Source organism: Brachionichthys hirsutus, chromosome 10, assembly GCF_040956055.1.
Source record: "Brachionichthys hirsutus isolate HB-005 chromosome 10, CSIRO-AGI_Bhir_v1, whole genome shotgun sequence".
NCBI classification, from domain to species: domain Eukaryota; kingdom Metazoa; phylum Chordata; class Actinopteri; order Lophiiformes; family Brachionichthyidae; genus Brachionichthys; species Brachionichthys hirsutus.
Genome location: NC_090906.1, coordinates 1,069,223 through 1,087,399, shown reverse-complemented (window position 1 = coordinate 1,087,399; position 18,177 = coordinate 1,069,223). Strand labels below are relative to the sequence as shown.

At 44.4% G+C, this 18,177-nt stretch overlaps 1 protein-coding gene across 1 annotated transcript; it reads right to left on the bottom strand.

Annotated features, from left to right (window-relative positions):
- Positions 1-4,250: 4,250 nt before the first annotated feature.
- On the bottom strand, positions 4,251-17,740 carry LOC137900522 (solute carrier family 22 member 6-like). The gene is made up of 15 exons (XM_068744621.1): positions 17,714-17,740; positions 17,411-17,575; positions 16,895-16,968; positions 16,667-16,796; positions 12,664-12,767; positions 12,371-12,525; positions 12,052-12,220; positions 11,294-11,417; positions 11,089-11,204; positions 10,904-10,958; positions 8,097-8,256; positions 7,811-7,919; positions 7,216-7,294; positions 5,555-5,682; positions 4,251-4,392 (listed from the first exon to the last, which is right to left on the bottom strand). The coding sequence occupies exons 1-15, from the start codon at positions 17,738-17,740 to the stop codon at positions 4,251-4,253; spliced, it is 1,737 nt and encodes a 578-aa protein (XP_068600722.1).
- Positions 17,741-18,177: the final 437 nt, after the last annotated feature.

Sequence of the window (18,177 nt, the reverse complement as noted above, 5' to 3'; positions counted from 1 at the left end):
TGCAGCTCTGCCCTCAGTCCCCTCAATCCCTGCATACCTGAATAAACACCTCCACAGATTTAGTGACACCCACAGCCACAACACTAGAGGGAGGTCAAACAACAACCTGATTACCCCCTCCTACAGGACTAACATGGGTAAATCATATTTCTACAATACTGCCCCCCAAGGGTGGAACTGTTTGACTCCTGCCCTCAAAACATGCACCTCTTTGGCCTCATTCAAAACGGCCCTAAAAATTCACCTTCTAGGGGGACAGAAACGGAAATAGTCATCACGACTCTTTCCGGATCAACCCCCCCCCCCCCCCCTTGTCGACCTACATTGTACATAGTATGTGTCTTTTTAATTTATTGTTCGTTTTGCATCTGTGGAGTAATTTATTTTTGTTTTATTGTTATCTTGCACATACCTGTCAACCTCCAAGGCTCCATGGCCTTACAAACCGTTGCATTTTTCCTTACAAAATACAAAATAATCTTACACCATATATATTTTTTTCAAATGCGTTTATTTATGTACATACCGTATTTTCCGGATTATAAGTCGCGGTTTTTTTCATAGTTTGGTCGGGGGTGCGACTTATAAATCGGAGCGACTTATATATGTTTTTTTTTACAAAATTTGTGAGCGCAGAGACAGTAGCCTACACATTTCTATAACAGGTGTTACAGGGAACTCTGTGACCCGTCAGAATCTGTCGCTGTTTCTGGAGGGTCGGAGTTATCTGTCACACCTGTTATCTCTAAACACCAATTAGAGGGGCTGAATCAAAATGGCGGCGAAAAGAAAGTCATATTCCGCGGCTTACAAGCTTCAGATAGTGAAATATGGAGCCGAACACGGCAACCGAGCAGCAGAAAGAAAGTTTGGAGTGAGCGAAAAACTTGTAAGGGACTGGCGAAAAGCGGAGGTTACGCTAACTGAAATGAAGAAAACAAAGAAAGCTAATCGCGGGCGACATGCTAGGTGGCCGCAGTTGGAGGAACGAGTTCACGCATGGGTGCTTGAACAACGTGCTGCTGGGAGAGGTTTGTCAACGGTGCAGTTACGTCTCCACGCCCAGGTGGTTGCCAATGAGGTGAATATAAACGGTTTTGCGGGAGGACCTTCTTGGTGTTACCGCTTCATGCAACGCAAACGCCTCTCTATCAGAGCAAGGACGACACTGTCCCAAAAACTGCCAGCGGACTTCCAAGCCAAGGTTGACAGTTTCCGCGCGTTCATTTAGAAGCTTGTAAGTGATCACAACGTGACACCGGATCATATTATCAACATGGACGAGGTCCCCCTCACTTTTGACATCCCCATGGGCCGAAGTGTTGCAGAGAAAGGGCAAAAAAGTGTGAATATCGTTACAACTGGTCATGAGAGATCACACTTCACAGTGGTGCTGGCATGTTGTGGAGACGGATCTAAACTGCCACCGATGGTCATTTTCAAACGAAAAACCATGCCAAAAATCCAATGCTCCTCAGTTGAAGTCGCCGTGAACGAGAAAGGGTGGGTTGATGGAGAAATGATGAACTTGTGGTTAACAAAGTGCTACAATAAGCGACCGGATGGCTTCTTTAGAGCACGCAAAGCTCTGCTTGTGATGGATAGCATGAGAGCACACATCACACCACAGTTGAAAAATAAATTAAAAGTTTTCAACTCCATACCTGCCATCATCCCTGGAGGCTTAACCAAAATACTCCAGCCACTTGATATCTCCGTGAATAGGAGCTTTAAGGCAGTTTTGCGTAACCTGTGGGAGCAGTGGATGACGGATGGAGAGCACAGCTTCACGGCAACCGGGAGAATGCGCCATGCAACTTTCCTGGAAGTCATTGAATGGATCGACAAAGCATGGGCTTCAGTGACAACCGAAACCGTCCTGTCGGGATTCAGAAAGGCTGGAATAATTGGAACTGCAACTGACGACGAGTCTGATGTAAGCGACGTAGAAGAGGAAGCGGTGTCGTGTCTACCTGCCGAGTTGGCGGAGTTATTCAAAAGTGACACCGAGGATGAAGATTTCCTTGGATTTCGTGATTCCGAGTGAAACCTGATATTTTGGTAAACTTGTTAGCCTGTTCTTTGTGCTAGAGTTATCTGAATAACTGGTGTTGTATCAAATAAATTTTCCCCAAAAATGCGACTTGTTCTTTGTGCTAGAGTTATCTGAATAACTGGTGTTGTATCAAATAAATTTTCCCCAAAAATGCGACTTATCCTCCAGTGCGACTCATATATGGTTTTTTCTTCTTAATTATGCATTTTTTGGCTGGTGCGACCTACAATCCGGGGCGACATATAATCCAAAAAGTACGGTATATGAAAACTTTGAGAATATGGACCGAACTCCGGAATATATATTTTGATATATATATTCAGAAATTTCCATATATATATTCAGAAATGTACATATATATATTCAGAAATTTCCATATATATATTCAGACATTTCAATATATATATTCAGAAATTTCGGTGCACGGGAATACATATATGGAAACCGCGATGTCGTGGTTAGGGTTCCGCGCTCTCACCCCCCGCGGTTAGGGTTCGATTCCCGGTCGGGGAGCCAGATCGATCTTGTGTCATTAATAGAGTCAGCTCGAAATCTAGTGCCGGCAATCCTCAATGAGGAGATAATGAACGCCCTGAAACAAATCCGCAAGGGCTTTTTTGAAACACTCCTCTTAGACAGGATCTTTGACTGTATTTGTACTGTAATACATGCTGTATAGAATGAAACCAAAGATCAAAACCTGTTTTCAGGTGCGACTGCACTGACCGGGGAGGACTGTCCTCAGTGCGCTCCCGACCGTGTCGCAAGGGCGGGGACTGGCCCACAACCCGATATAAAGGCGCCAGGGGTCTGTGGCAATGTCGGCAACCCACCCGACCAGTCTTGAAACACCGACAAAGGAGTCTAGCGCTCGCGCGAGTCAGAGGGTGTCTGCGAAACCCCGTGGCGCACTGAAAGTGAGGGCCGGTGCCACGCCGGCCGAGGTGGGATCCCGGGGAAGGTGCTTGTGGCTCTCCCCTCTACTCATAGGGGGTGGGGAAGCGTGGGCCCTGGGCGCACCACCGGCCCGTCTCGCCCGCTCTCTCGGGGAAGTGGAGCATGAGCGCACGCGATAGGACCCGAAAGATGGTACAATCCCTTACCCAATCAGGACACAGAACACAATGTGCGTTCAAGCACTGTAACAAAACATGCAAAATTGCATTTAAAAAATCCACGAAACAGCGAGGCCGCGAAAGATGAACCGCGTTATAGCGAGGGACCACTGTATACTCTTTTTCTTCAAAAAAATGATTTTTTTTTTTTTATTCAAGACTCATCTCCTGTCTGGCTCGTCTACACTCCGTATTAGATATGTAAAGGTTAGAAACAGGACAGGAAAGTGGGTTTTATTCTGATTTATTAAATCAATTTATGTTATTAAGTGTATATGCTTTATCCAGATTATTGCTTTTTGATTCTAAATCAAGCTTCTAAATTCATAACGTTAAAATCTTATTTTTCTCTGACTTCTTACATGTTGTAAAAACAGAGTTTATGCCAGAATAACATCTAAACCGTTCCAAAGACTATGTTATGTCGTTAAATGTTTTCCTCCTCACACAAGAATTTATAATGCTGTCCGAGAAGTCTAATTTATCCAGATTTCTAAATAGCATTTGGTTGTAATAATTGTTGGGACTCCTGGATGACCACAGTGCCACAGGGGTTAACAGGGCAGAGGTCAGATAAAACGTAGTGAATAGTGTCGGGCTCATGCTTCACCAAATCTCAGCCGAAATTGATTCATGCACGACCTTGGATGACAGGGTAAACTCCCCGGATTAGGCAGTAAGGATCATTTAACACTATTGAAACGGAGGGCTGATATCCGAGTTGAGCCTCTGTGCTCCAGAATAGAGTAGCAGTTAGGCTCCGCCCAGAATAATACAAACCGGGGTTTTACAATATCCCTTCATGCTACGAGGGAAAGGCGGTGTACACCCTGGACAAGGTGCCAGCTCACCGCAGGGCCATATCTGACAAATAATTGAGAATACATTTTCTCATTGAATACATTTTTGGTAAAAAAAAAAAAAAGAGACACTCTTATACTGAAATGAATCACTCTGATTTTCATTGGTTTATTTATTATTTTATTTTTCATCATCAAAGACTTGAGCCATCTGGTTGTCCAAAGTGCAGTCCAGCCAACTGATGAGTCATTGATTGCTTCTCTGAGGGGACCGATTGGTCAGAAGGCATTGAGTCCTGCCTCTTCCACATCCTGCAGCTCTTTTAAAGGTACGTCTTCTGCTGAGACCACACCCCCACACTCAGAAGCCCCTCCTTCACACAATGACGTGCTTTCCTGAGCGGTAGGCTTTCTTCCAGACCTGAAGGCAGACAGTTTTTAGTTAATAAAATGACATTAGTTGATAGCTAATGATCAAGTTGGTGACTGATAACCATGACCATGAATGAGTATTGAGTGAAGGTGCTGTTACCCCATACTAGCCATGACAGAGGTTTTTAGGCATGTGACACAAAAGTCACATGAAAGTTAGGAACTGGATGTTTTTTTCGCCGCCATTGGCAGAGAGCAGGTGAAAGAAATGAAAGAAATATTTCAGGGTAACAGAAATTCGGCCTAAAGTTATGTCTTGATTCCAATACAAGCCTGCTTCTAACAAAGCCTGGAAATGCAGCGAATCCACTCGCGTCTCTGTTAACCCTGCAAGCAGCGGGTAACCTTCTGTTACCCAATGGTTGGGTAGCAAGGCGGAACGGCTGGTAAGCGCTGTTGTCTTGCGGCAAGAAGGTCATCGGTTCAAATCCAACCTGCGACTGTTCTATAACGAGTTTGCATGTTCGCCGTGCATCTGCATGGGTTCCCTCCAGGTTCTGCGACTTCCTCACACAACCGAAACCATGTAAATTCAGCAAATTGTTTGCCCTAAATTGAACATGGGTGTGTGTGAATGACTGTTTTTGAATCTGTCAATGTTAAAACTAAAGATTTTGTACTGACTCCATTCTGGATCTGATCTGGATGAAATTTGGTCGTAAAATAGACGTCTCCACCCTGCATGACTGTCAAATCCCATAAATATCGGTCAATAATCAATGGAGATATTGAGAACAAATTTTGAAGCGGCATTAACTGCAATGTTAACAAACATTTCAAAGTGATCGATAATCCAGGATCTCTTCTGGATCTTTACCAAAATTGAATAATCGGTTCCTGGTAATAGTCCCAACATTTCCTGGAATTTTCATCCAGATCCGTCCAGAACTTTTTGAGTTATCTTGCCAACGGACGAACAGACAGACAGACAAACTGGAAATTACACAACCTTCACCTTTGCGGAGGTAATTACTGTCAAATAATGTAACACTGCAAAAATAGCTGAAAATACCCTTTTTGCTAATGATGCTTGCACAGCTGATAAGGATTATACTGTTCATTAAACTACAGCTGCTAATGAAGCTAACATGGCAAACAAACGACTGCTGTGAACTAGCAATGGTAAAGCTGAATGGTGGCCATTAGCTCACCATTTCTGTTCCACATCATCTATGGTTTCTGGCAGTGGCATGTTCAGCGTCTCTGGCAGGAAGCAGGCCAAGCATCCGGCCACCAATGCTGAACCCCCGTACACAAGACCAGGTAGAGCAGGGAGCACCTGAAAGATGAGGTCATCAATCATGTTAGCATGGATTTGTTATCTGCTCTGGTCTGGTTAAACAGATGCTCAAAACATCAGGTTAACCCAGTGCTTCTCAATTATTTTCTGTCTGCCCCCCCTAGGAAGAATAAAACATATCGCCCCCCCCCCCCCTAAAAAAACCACGCTTGTATCCTTGATAACATACAAAGAAATATGAAAAAGAAAGAAATATAGATCAACTCACAACAAAGAATAACTTTATTACCATTTTTTTTGTCTGCAACAGAAAATATTTGAAGTGCATAAATTTGCCTGACATTTTAATCCTTAAACTATAATTTATACAATTAAATTAAATTAAAGGTGTAAGGTAACATGTACCCGAAGTTAGAATTGGTTTACAGCAATTACACTCTGCTGCTGGTCGCAGCGTGCACATGCGCCCGGGCAATGTGGGTGAAGTGTCATGCCTAAGGACACAACGACAGTGTACACATGTGCCTGAGACGGGGATCGAACCGCCAACCTCTCGATCATAGGACGACCACTGCGCCACCGTCGCCCCATCAATAACTAATAATAAATTCAAATTGATCAGCAACATTAACTAGGGAGCACAAAATATAAAACACTTTAACCTACAAAACCAAAATAAAAAAAGAATTGTGCTTTTAGCAAAATGAGGAAGTCAGGTCTTCTTCTCCCACCGGAGTCACGGTGAAGCCAAGCGGTTTGCTTTCGGCTGACCTTCCTTTGTTTTATCATCTCCTTCTCTCTCCGTCTCTCTTTTACCCCGTTAAATATTTATCTGCGCTGTCTCTTGAGGGTTTGTTTACAACTGCTCTTCTTCTCTGACAATCAGGGCGCCACTGCCAACTACTGGAGTGGATGTGCAATTACACTTTAATCTCGTAAGGCAAAAAAAGCATTTACTCCGCGGTCACAGGCGCCCCCCCTGACATCGCACCTTTTGAGAACCACTGGGTTAACCAAACATTCATACAAGCCGACAAGCAGATGGATTAAGATTTTTGTTGCATAAACGACAATATTTAAATCTGAAAGGGATGCTTGCAGGAGCGATCTGAAATAGATGCCCGAGCCACCTCGGCCGACTCCTCTTGATGTGGAGGGGCAACAGCTCTACTCCGAGTTCCTCCCTGGTGACTGAGCTCCTCACCCTGTCTCTAAGGGTGTGCCGAGCCACCCTGCCGTACCACCCTGATCTTGTCCTTTCAGTTTAAACACAAAGCTCATGACCATAGGTGAGAGTAGGAATGTAGATTGACTAGTAAATCAAGAGCTTTGCCCTTATGCACCCGATGGCGAGTGTAGAGCTGGCCCAGTGTTCCGTGACAGGGAAGAAGACCACAATGTTCCTCCTGAATCCGAAGTTCGCCTATTGGCCTACTCCTCCTCTCCAGTACCCCGGAATAGTCTTTCCCAGGGAGGCTGAGGAGTGTGATCCCCCTGTCGTTGGAGCACCTCCAATGGGCTTCAATTTTTTTATTTTATTTTTATAGCAAAATTTAGAAAGTTGAATTTCACCTCGTTCAGGATTAAGATGGCAGGGGCTGCCATGGCGCCAATCCTCGCCATGGTGGAGGCAAACCCCAATCCTGTCTGCCTGAAAACACACAAACACATTCATCATCATCATCATCATGAGGCGACATGCCTGACAGATTGAATATATGTAACGATCTAGTGAAATGACTAAATGCATCACTCAAACAACCAAGAGTTCTGATGGAGGGTACTTTTTCACAAGCACTTTTAACAGAGATGATGGTTTCGTTTTATCTGCAGAAAATCTATCATGTTATTCTTTCAGTAATAGGTAATACTGTGGCAAGATGAGGAAGGACTCGGAGACCAAGGTGGATTACTGTTCTTTACTTCTCAGATGCCAACAACAGAATGAATGAAGTAAGAGCGCCAAAACATTCTGGGTGCAAAACCACACCCACTACCCATAAACCTCTTGGGTGAGAGACCTGTTACCAAGTGCTCGCCACAATACATGCTTTTTAAATCTATGTTAAAGACAGCCGATTTTCAGCAAGACTGTTGTAAAACACAACAGACCTGCTCAAAATCGGCTGTCTTTAACGGGCTAATGGGTTCGAGCCAGCAGTCTCACCTGATGACGGTGGGGTAGAGCTCTCCGGTGTACAAGTAGACAGTGCTGAAGGAGGCCCCGGTAAAACCTTTACTCAGACATGCCAACGTGGTCCTGATGGCCTTCATATCTGTGGAGAGAGTTATAAAATAAACATGTAGTCTTTCTGTTCTGCCCCTCTGTTTTGTTTCATGGTTCAGGTTAGGTGCAGTGAAGGTATATTTTGACTGTGTTCAGGTCCTAGTCTGGAAGTTCAAGTTAATTATTGGAATGAAGTTTATAGTAGTACATTGGTGCTTTTTCTCACCCCTGGGGATGAAGATATTTGTGAAGATGGTGATGGCTGCCAAGATGAGACAAGAGGACTGAGATACCCTCCTCCCCAGGAAAGAAAGAACAAAGAAAACTAAAAATTTGGCAAAAATTTCAACTGCTCCATGGATGAGCTGCATCAGGTAGATATCCACCTGGAATAATCAAGAGCAGAACAGCAGTATAATAATGTACACTTTGTTTGAAGAGCTTCTTTCACACAAAATATGCAGGTCAAAGTGTTTCACATAAAAATAATAAAATAAAACAAAAAATTTGATAGATTTTCCAGATTAATTTAAAAATAAAATAATGAAAATGGAAGGGTGGCTCCCTAATCTTAAATTTGCTTTGCACTCACTCAGGGTAGGTTTGTTCTTTAATCTATATTTACCCATTCTGTGGCATTAGACAGGCCTTCACAATCTACCCTCTCTTTGATTGTACTCTGCGATGACCGCACTCAAAGATTCAGTAAAACTAACAAACTTACTCATACAGTTTCTATTTGGGAGTAGAAGGCTGTGATCACTGCTTCTTCAGGGCAGGAATTCTGTTCAACTTACATTTTTTCAAGATGTTCTGAATGATGGAGTTCTGAAAATTAAATGCACAGCAGGAGCTGGCATTGTGAATTTCTCCAGGGGGACGCCAAAGAGTAGTTTTGTTATCACTGTAGTGTTTATTTTTTTTATTTTTTTAATATGATATCCTGAACATGTTAATTAAACAATATACATGTATTACTATTTAATATGGTTTAACCATATTAAATAGAATTGCTGTTGTTCTTCACATTCTCTCTGGACGAATAAAGCTCAAAGCCATTGCCCCTCAGACTATCAGTTTCGAGTACGTGATAATAATGATTGCGTAAGGGTTCACCAAACCCTCTTCCGGTTCTTTGTTCTCCTTCGTGGGTACGTAGTCAATGAGGAGGACGTGGGTCAAGATTAAGATATTTATATAATTAACAGATCAGTACAGTTTGTTTAGATTATCAGCGCTGAGGTTCGATCCTGTGCCTTGTGTGTGTCTCAAGTCCGAACAAAGGCCCGTTCTCTTCCTCCGTGTCTTCATGTCCATGAGCCCATCCCCTGATGGGGTGGGGGCCCGCCCTAGCCAATCTTAACCCCTGTTATTCAGCGTTATTATGTGTCGTGACCAAAATGAGACGTTCATGTAAATCAGTAATAGTAATACAAAAATTAATGTGGTGCGTTCCTGTTGTGATGTCGGCATGTAATCACGTTGTGGAATCCCATCTAATGCGGAAATTCCCTACAACTATACTACAAAAAAGATCATGTGAAGATGTAGTTACATGATGGGAGAGTTCAGTGATTCATTAATGATAAACAGGAGAGAAATGTTTGAAAAATGTATATAAGTTATTGGTATTGTTAAATGTCAATGATTTATGCATTAAGGACTTTCAACGGAAACAAGACCGCAAGGGCTTTTTTAAAATGCTCCTCTTAGACAGGATGTTTGATTGCATTTGTACTGTAATACATGCTACTGTGTGACTGTACTTGTACACTAAAATTCCATCTAATAAATATATTCATCATTCATCAAGACCAATTGTTTTTGCAACGCAGTGGATGACAAGCACATTCAATTTCACAATGCAGTTGACGACAAGTAACACACTGACACCCACACACACCGACACTGAGACACACATCCGCACACTGTTAGAACTGTTATTAAGTTCTATTCCATTCAGGACTTTTGTATTTTTTGAGGACCTTAAAAATCATTGTCAAAGAGCGGGTGGGTCCATCGTCCAGTGAGCCAGACTCCTCCAAAGAGGTCTGGTCCTATGTGGATTGGATAGCAAACAAAGGTGGGCTTTGCCTTGCTGGACGTGCTGCCAAATCTGGTTTTGGGACCTGGAATATAATCTCTCTGACGGTAAAATAGCTGAAGCAGGTGCATGAGGTTGAAATATACTGGCTTGATAGTTGGGCTCAACTTAATGCATTGCACAGGATCTGGTACTGTGCTCCTTGAAAGCATTAGGCTGAACCCTATTCCAGTTTGAAATTGAAGGCGTGTGATTGGAAGTACCGCATTTTTCAGACCATAAGGCGCACTTAAATTCCTTTAATTTTCTCAAAACTTGACCGTGCACCTTTTAACGCAATGTGCCTTTTATGTGGTACACGGCACTCAAAAATAAGTCCAAATGTTTTAGTACAACTTTGGTAAGCGACAAAGCCACACCGCTAGATGGATTGTCAGAGCGTTACGGCTGCCGTAGTAAGGAGCCTCGCGGAGTGATACGTACCGGTGCTGTGCTTCAACATAGTATTATGTTCAGGAGCCTCGCGGAGTGATATGTACCGGTGCTGTGCTTCTACATAGTATTATAGTCAGGAGCCTTGCGGAGTGATACGTACTGGTGCTGTGCTTCAACATAGTATTATGGTAAGGAGCCTCGTGGAGTGATACATACCGGTGCTGTCCTTCAACATAGTATTATGGCGTGCTGACGAAGTGGATTTTCCAACTCAAGGCTGTTGGAAATTTTTATCAACCATCTTAGTTGATAAAAATTGTTTCAGTATTGAGTTGAGCTCCAAGCGGAGGACTTCACATGTTTCAGGGACTTTTTCACAAATAATGGAAGAATGGTGCCAATGTACTAGCCTGCTGCGAAAAGGGAGCTAATCTACAAGTTAAAAGTCTTGGCATGTCGGGCCCAGTCATTTGGGAGGGTACCAGGGGTAGATCCTGGAAGCACTGAAATAATTTTATCCCATGGTTGACTTGGGTTTGCTTTGATGTACTCACTCCAAACTGCTGCAGATCCATCGTCAGTCCGTAATACGAAAAACTGGTGGAGAACCTGCAGAAGGAGACACTCTACATATTGACAGGTAGACTGGTGCACAGATGGATGGGAATCACACATCTGTGTAGAGTTACACATGCATCTGATAAAGGCAAAGTAAACAAAACAAATGTATTCTTCAGACCAGACGACAAATAGACAAATGGTGATTCGCCTCATTCCTCTGGTCTTCAGCAGGTCGTATGCTGTGAATGACAAACGACTCGTCTCGATCTCCTTTTTTGTCTGAGAGTCTAAAACCTGCAGGTCATATGAGACTGATGTCAGTTTCTGCAGTCGCCTGTTATTATATATATGGCAGAGAGGTGGTTAGAAGTGAGACAAGTTACCTCTCTTGTTAATTTATCAATCATCTCTGGTTTCCCATTGATTCGAGCAACTCTGTGGAGATTCTTTAATGCCACATCAGACCGACCATTCAGAATCAACCAACGAGCTGACTCTGAGCACCACCTGAACAATCAGAGCCAGCATGGGAAAGATTTTATTTATCCCTGAGCTGCAATTGTAGAGCAAGTATTAGATTAGAAATAAATGAGCATTTAGAGAACTGTCACACCTCGAGGCGGGCCGGTGTCATTCTCCCACTAACTCTCCCTGTCTTCCCCTCCCCTCTGCTCCTGCAATCACTTCATTCCCGTCACCTGTGTTCCTGTCAGCACCTGCAACCCGTCAGTCATCAGCCCAGACTCCATATATGCTCAGCTCAGTCACCACACCCTTGCCAGATTGTCAGTAATGTTACCTGCTCTCCAGCACTTCAGACCGACCTCCCTTGTATCGACCCTGCCTGCTACCCGGATTCTGTCTCTTCGCCTGCCCCTTGGGATCTGTCTGCCTGCCTGCCCGGATTCTCCGGTTTGTGACCCCTGCCTGTCTCTTGGACATTCCTTGTGCCTGCCCCCTCGGATCTGTCTGCCTGACTGTCCCAACCGACAATAAAAGCTGTTTTTGTATTTCCGCTCAACTGCCTCGCATTAGGGTTTGTACCTGCCCTAGGCCATGACAAGAACATAAATATGAGAACAGCTTGACTTGTAATAGACTCAACGGATTCGAGAAAATTACTTTGAAAATCTGCACTAACCAGGTGTAGGCGAAGAACAGGAAATGTGGGGCGGCAAGGGCCACCTGCAGTTTCCTCCAGTCACTCAGAAAATAGGCAATACCTGACAGGACAATCTGGCCAAATGCGATGTTGCAAGAATTTATGCTGCCCACTATTGCTCTTGCTTTACTTGGGATCCACTCCATATCTGGAGACAGAGAGAAAAACAGTCACACAAGTGAACATGTAGGTTGATAGCTTTCGAAAACATTTGAACAGTTAATGTTTTATAGAGAATTAGTAAGTCAACAGTCTCATGGACCTGCAATTTAGGACAAAATGAAAGAAAGCTAAGTACTTAGTGTAATTCCAACAATAAGCAGTCCAGCCACTGCCATTCCACAGAGGAATCTAAAAATGCAGAAGACGGTGTAGGAAGGAGAGAGACTTGAAGCACAGCCAAACACAGCCAGCTGCAGGTGCAACCACAGTAAGACTGACCGTCTCCCAAACCTGACAGAAGAAAAAAGAACAAGACGTGTTTCATTTTAGAGTGCAGCTGCAAGGATATGAACGTTGCCATTGGCTCTGACCTTGACCAATGTAAAGCTATAGTGGTTAAATGTAGTGTTCACAACTTAGACAAGTCACCTGTCTGACAGAGTGCCGAAGATAATACCTCCCACTAAAAATCCACCCATGTAGATGGTCTGAATCATCTGTTTGAGAGGATGGAAAGAGCACACCAGGTTCCACTGCAGGACAAGAAACAGAAATGGGCGTTTGATGAATGTGAGTCCTTTTGATCAGTGTTGCAGTAAAAGTCTGGTCTAATGATCGCCTCCTTCAGGTGACCTCTGCTTACAGCCATCTATTTTCTACATTTCTGTGGCTAAAGCGACTGTAGTTGAGTTGATTGAGGTTTTGTCTACAGCCGCTTTATCCATCTTTCAGGTCTCGGGTTTTGTTGGAGTCTATCCCAGATGACTATAGGTGAGAGGCCGGTACACCCAGGACACGTCGCCAGCGCATCCCTGGGCCACACATAGAAATCCAAACACTTTCATGCACACTCACACCTACTGTCATGAACCCATCCAGAGCTTTCTGCTCCACATAGCTCCACCCTCCTGCTCTACGCTTGCTACACTGCCTGCCACACCCGTCATCATCTCATCCACATTACCTGTGCTGCTCTGGACACCTGCTGCTCATCTCCTCCTCAGCCCACCCACTCTGCTCAGTCCTCTGCTCTCTGCCGGATTGTCAGTGACTTGTTCCTACTCTCCAGGACTCTAATCCTGATTCTTATTCATGTGTACCTGCCCTGCATGTTTTTTGGATTTTTGTCTGTTTGCCTGCTCCTCTGAATTTGTCTGCCTTATTGGTCTGATTACCTGTTTCGTGAACTCTGCCTGTTTCCTGGAACTTGTCTTATCGCCTACCCCTATCCTGATTTGTCTGCTGGTCGAGACTTTCACCTGTGCTGGAACATTGAAGTTACGTTTTTGGATTTTCCTGTCGTGCTTTTGGGTTCTCCCTGTCTGTGACCTGACACCTATGGACAATGGGAGTGATCAGTTCACCTAACTTGTGTGTATTCAGAGGTGGGAGGAAACTGGAGAACCTGGAGGAAAAAACATGATGATGATGAATGATAAATATATTTATTAGATAGAATGTTAGGGTACAAGTACAGTCAAACATCCTGTCTAAGAGGAGCATTTCAAAATCATAAATCATCAACATTTAATAATACCAATAAAACTAATATTAAATTACTCCATAGATGCAGAATAACAATAAATAAATAAAACACATAATATGTACACAGTAGGTGTTGGGGTTCAGGGTTGTTTTGGTTTCATTCATTCTTCCCTCTCCCTCTCTCTTGACAGTGGGCATGGCAGAGAACGGAGCGGCAGTAACAGACGCACCTGGAACCCATCATCCCTATTACCCCACTGCTTAAAATCCCTCCGTCTCCACCGTCGGTTACCAGATCGCCCGAATGCCTCCCGTAACTGTTTCCCGTTCCAGTCCCTGCGTTTTTTGGAGAAGCAGTTCCGTTCTCTGCCAGTTACCGAACCCAGCTGAGTATTTTGGATTTTGTTTGTTGGAGTTGATTTCCCGCCCAGCTGTTGTTTCTGCACTTTTGTTTGGCTGTGATTTTGTGTTGATTTCTTACTGGACGTTCCAGCCTGTCCATCCCTCAGTACAGTTTAGACTGAGTGTTTTGTGTTTGGGAGCAATTAAAGACTCTATTTTGGTTTCCCACCTCTGTCTCCGCATTTTTGGGGTCTTGCTCTGCTCCTTCGCCCTACGGGACACAACAGTAGGTGTACAAAAAATGGGGGGGATTGCTCCAGAGAGAGTTGTGATGACTATCTCCATTTCTGCCCCCCTGAAAGGTGAATTTTTAGGGCTGTTTTGAATGAGGCCAAAGAGGTGCATGTTTTGATGGCAGGAGTCATGCAGTTCCACCCTTGGGGGGGCAGTATTGTAAAAAGATGATTTACCCAGATTGAGAAGTCGCCGAATCGGTTTGTTCTTGAAGTTTGGAGCTTGGTTTTCAGGAACATTTCAATGTTTTGTAGTACCCGGAGGTGCTAGCATAGTCAAAAAGGGGCTGAACGAGGGCTCCAGAAAGAGTCCGGAGAGCACCTGTGTTGACAAAACTAGACATTCTGCCCAAAAATCTTGTTCTTTGATTGACTTGTTTGATCACCTTAGTTGCCATACTATCACCAGACAGGTATTTGTCAAGAACACAGCCCAAATAAGTAACCTTGTCTTTGCTCGAGATTACTGTATTATTGACTGTGACCTTGAAATCATTAACATTTATCTCACTTAGAGAGTGTCTTGACACAAAAAGAATAGATTCTGTTTTACCAAGGTGTAGTGACAGTTTGTTATCGGTAAGCCAAGTACGGAAGTACAAGTCCACGGTCGCTCTGAGGGCTATTCTCACAGGCTGTGACTGGGCTGACTGTTTGCCATGAGTTATAGTCGGCCTATATTGTGCCCCGAAGAAGGATCTCCAGGTCTCATCTGCAAAGCTTGTATACAGTCACCCGCTGCAGGTTCCAGGGGACTTTCTTCCGGAGATCACTTATGGCCTCTATTAATCTTGTGTTTTGGGCCTGTTCTTTTGCTGCTATGATTAGTGCCTCCATGCTGTCTTTCAGTCCTGTTTTTTTCAGTCACTGGTATGTGTCATGTCCAGTTTTTGTCTTGTGTCTGTGTTTTTACCAATTCCTGTTTTATTTTGGTGCCCGCCCCTCCTTTCTCCTTTCTGACCTTGACTTCCTGCCTTTGTGTGATTGTCAATCCCACCCGGATAGTTTTTATTTTTATTTTATTTATTCATCTATTTGATAGGGACAGTGTACATTAATGAACATCTATACAGAAGCATCTAATAGATGTAAATATGCCGGATTTTCGAGCTCCTGCCCAGCGGACCACCTTTACGTTCCCCCCGGGCTCCGCTCACTAGCCCTCCAATGGGGTCATTCCTCCCGCTTGGCATGCCACCCGGGGGTAAAGCGGACGTTGGCTTCGGTCCAGCAGCGGTTCTGGTGGCCCTTTATGAAGGAGGATGTCCGGGACTTCGTCACCGCATGCCCTGTCTGTGCCCAGAATAAAAGCTCCAACCAACCACCTTCTGGTCTCCTGCAAGCGCTGCCCATTCCGCACCGTCCCTGGTCCCACATCTCCTTGGACTTCGTCTCTGGCCTGCCTGTTTCTGACGGTAACACAGTCATCCTCACTGTTATTGATCGTTTTTCGAAGACGGGTCATCTTATCCCTCTGTCAAAGCTCCCATCGGCCAAGGAGACAGCGGAGACCCTCCTGCAACACATCTTCTGCCTCCATGGACTGCCCGTCGACGTTGTGTCGGACCGGGGACCCCAGTTCACCTCTCGCTTCCGAGTTCTGCAGCCTCTTGGGGGCTACGGTCAGCCTGTCATCTGGATTCCACTCCCAGTCAAATGGACAGGCCCAGAGGATGAATCAGGAGCTGGAGGCTTCTCTGCGCTGTCTCACCTCCAGCAATCCTTCTTCCTGGTCCACACGGCTCATGTGGGTCGAGTATGCTCATAACTCGCTCCCCAGCTCGGCCACCGGGCTCTCCCCCTTCCAGTGTTACCTGGGTTACCAGCCACCGCTGTTCCCTGAGCAGGTAGTGGAGACCAGGGTCCCCTCGGTCCAAGCCTTTGTCCGCCGATGCCGACGGACCTGGGAGAAGGCCAGGTCGACCCTGCTACGGACCTCAGAACGCTACCAACGGTCGGCAAACCGTCGTCGCACCCCTGCTCCGCTGTACACCCCTGGGCAGCGGATTTGGCTGTCCACCAGGGATCTTCCCCTCCGTGTGGACCTGTCTGCCTGACCTTCCTGACCACCTGGTGTTTGACCTTCGCCTGCCCCTAACCTGCTCTGTCTGCTGTCCTGGACTGACTCCCTGGTACCGAACATCAAACATGTTTTTGGACTCCCACTCAAACCGCCTCACATTTGGGTTCTTACCTGCCTTAGGCCCTGACAGACAACCATGATCTTATTAATGATCACTGAAATCTCCATTTAACAAATATTAACAGCAATGTGGAGGATTATGAGCATTAGTCTTCTCAGAAGATCATACCTCAGAAATAGTAGTAGAGAGGAACTCGGAGCGGTCAAATGTCCATCCATCCAAACATTCTTCTGTCCTTTGCAGGCTGACATTGGTTGAACTGTGTGTGGTAATTAAATGCCATTGAGGCTCCACATACCTGAATAATAGCAGCAACAAATGAGGCAGGCCATTACGACAGAATATAAGTAGGTATCAATGAAATGCAACACAGAGCCTGAAAAAAGGAACATTCACCTGCTGCAGCGATCGAGTCTAGTTCCTGATGAGTCCAGAGGGATGAAAGCTTTCAGCAGCTGCTTCTCATCCATCTAAATACAACCAACCACAGGCATCAGACATCTAAATCGCTCACATTCATGAGAGGAAAGATGTAATTCAGTTATAGGAATGATGTGTGGTAGTGAAACAGATGCACACAAGACATTTTGTATTTGAAAAGGATTAAGGGTTCATTATCTTGTCCAAGGATACTTTGACCTGTGGGCTGCAGGGTTGCAGTGGCCGTCAACTTATCAACCAACCAACTGATAAGTAGCCGACCACTGGCACTGAGTCACAGCTGCCGCCTAGTAGAACCGTAAATTAAAAATTTGATTCAGGATAACCTGAACACGTATTACTTGGTAGTGCCAGACAGCTAAGCTGTTCGGGAAATAAGTTACGTGCTTATGTAAGAAACAGGATTCCTTATGAAATAGGTCACCTGGAAGTGACAGTAGTAAGGTTACTGAGTAGTATTCGATGAGTTACCTGGATATGTGATACATTATAGAGGCTGTGATTGGCAGGCAATGTGCAGTGGTGGGCCGGAACTCCAGAAGCAAAGTTGTTCTGTATGTTTTGAATGAGCAATAGAAAACTAGGAAAAAGTATCATAGTGACGTGGATCCACTGGTATCTCCCAAAACCACCCATCTCACCAAGGCAATGGGGTGGGGGGGGGTGGGGAGAGGAAATGTGCGTTACACACCTGCATCACATGATTTACCTGGAAAGGTGATTTCAGTTGAACCAACTTCACAATAATGCTTTTATAATAGTCACATCACTCACCTCCTCCAGCAGCTCAGAGAAGCCCATGTCTTTAGTTGATTTATTAGTTCTTTGTCAGTCTGAATAATAAATATAAAATGTCTAGTGATTTCAGATTTAAACACATTTATGCAGTTTACATAGCTCAACTTGTGAAAATCCACAACTTTCTAAAAACTTTCAAACGTATTCCAAATGATTCCAAAACTTATTTCACAGCACGATTTAGTGTCTCTACCCTCCGAAAACATTGAAACGTTCTAGCAGTATCTCTATCATAACTTTGCAAAACACAAATTGTAATGTACTCGAAGGTGAAAAGTGAAATAAATATTCAGAACCTGGTGAGAGTTACTGGAGGATTAGTGGCTGTCAAGTGAATATATTTTCATTCATTCAATAAAAATAAAAACCCCAGAATGAAAACATACTTACAGTTTGCAGCCTGGTAGATGAATAAGGGGGTAACGAGATGAGTGGATGTA

Excerpts from the sequence above, each read along its gene's own strand:
- LOC137900522 (XM_068744621.1), bottom strand. The coding sequence starts at position 17,740 with ATGGGCTTCTCTGAGCTGCTGGAGGAG. Across the intron at positions 12,221-12,370 it reads TATTGTTGGAATTACACTAA|ATATGGAGTGGATCCCAAGT; the intron begins GTACTTAGCTTT and ends CTCTGTCTCCAG. Across the intron at positions 4,393-5,554 it reads GATGATGTGGAACAGAAATG|GTCTGGAAGAAAGCCTACCG; the intron begins GTGAGCTAATGG and ends GTCTGCCTTCAG.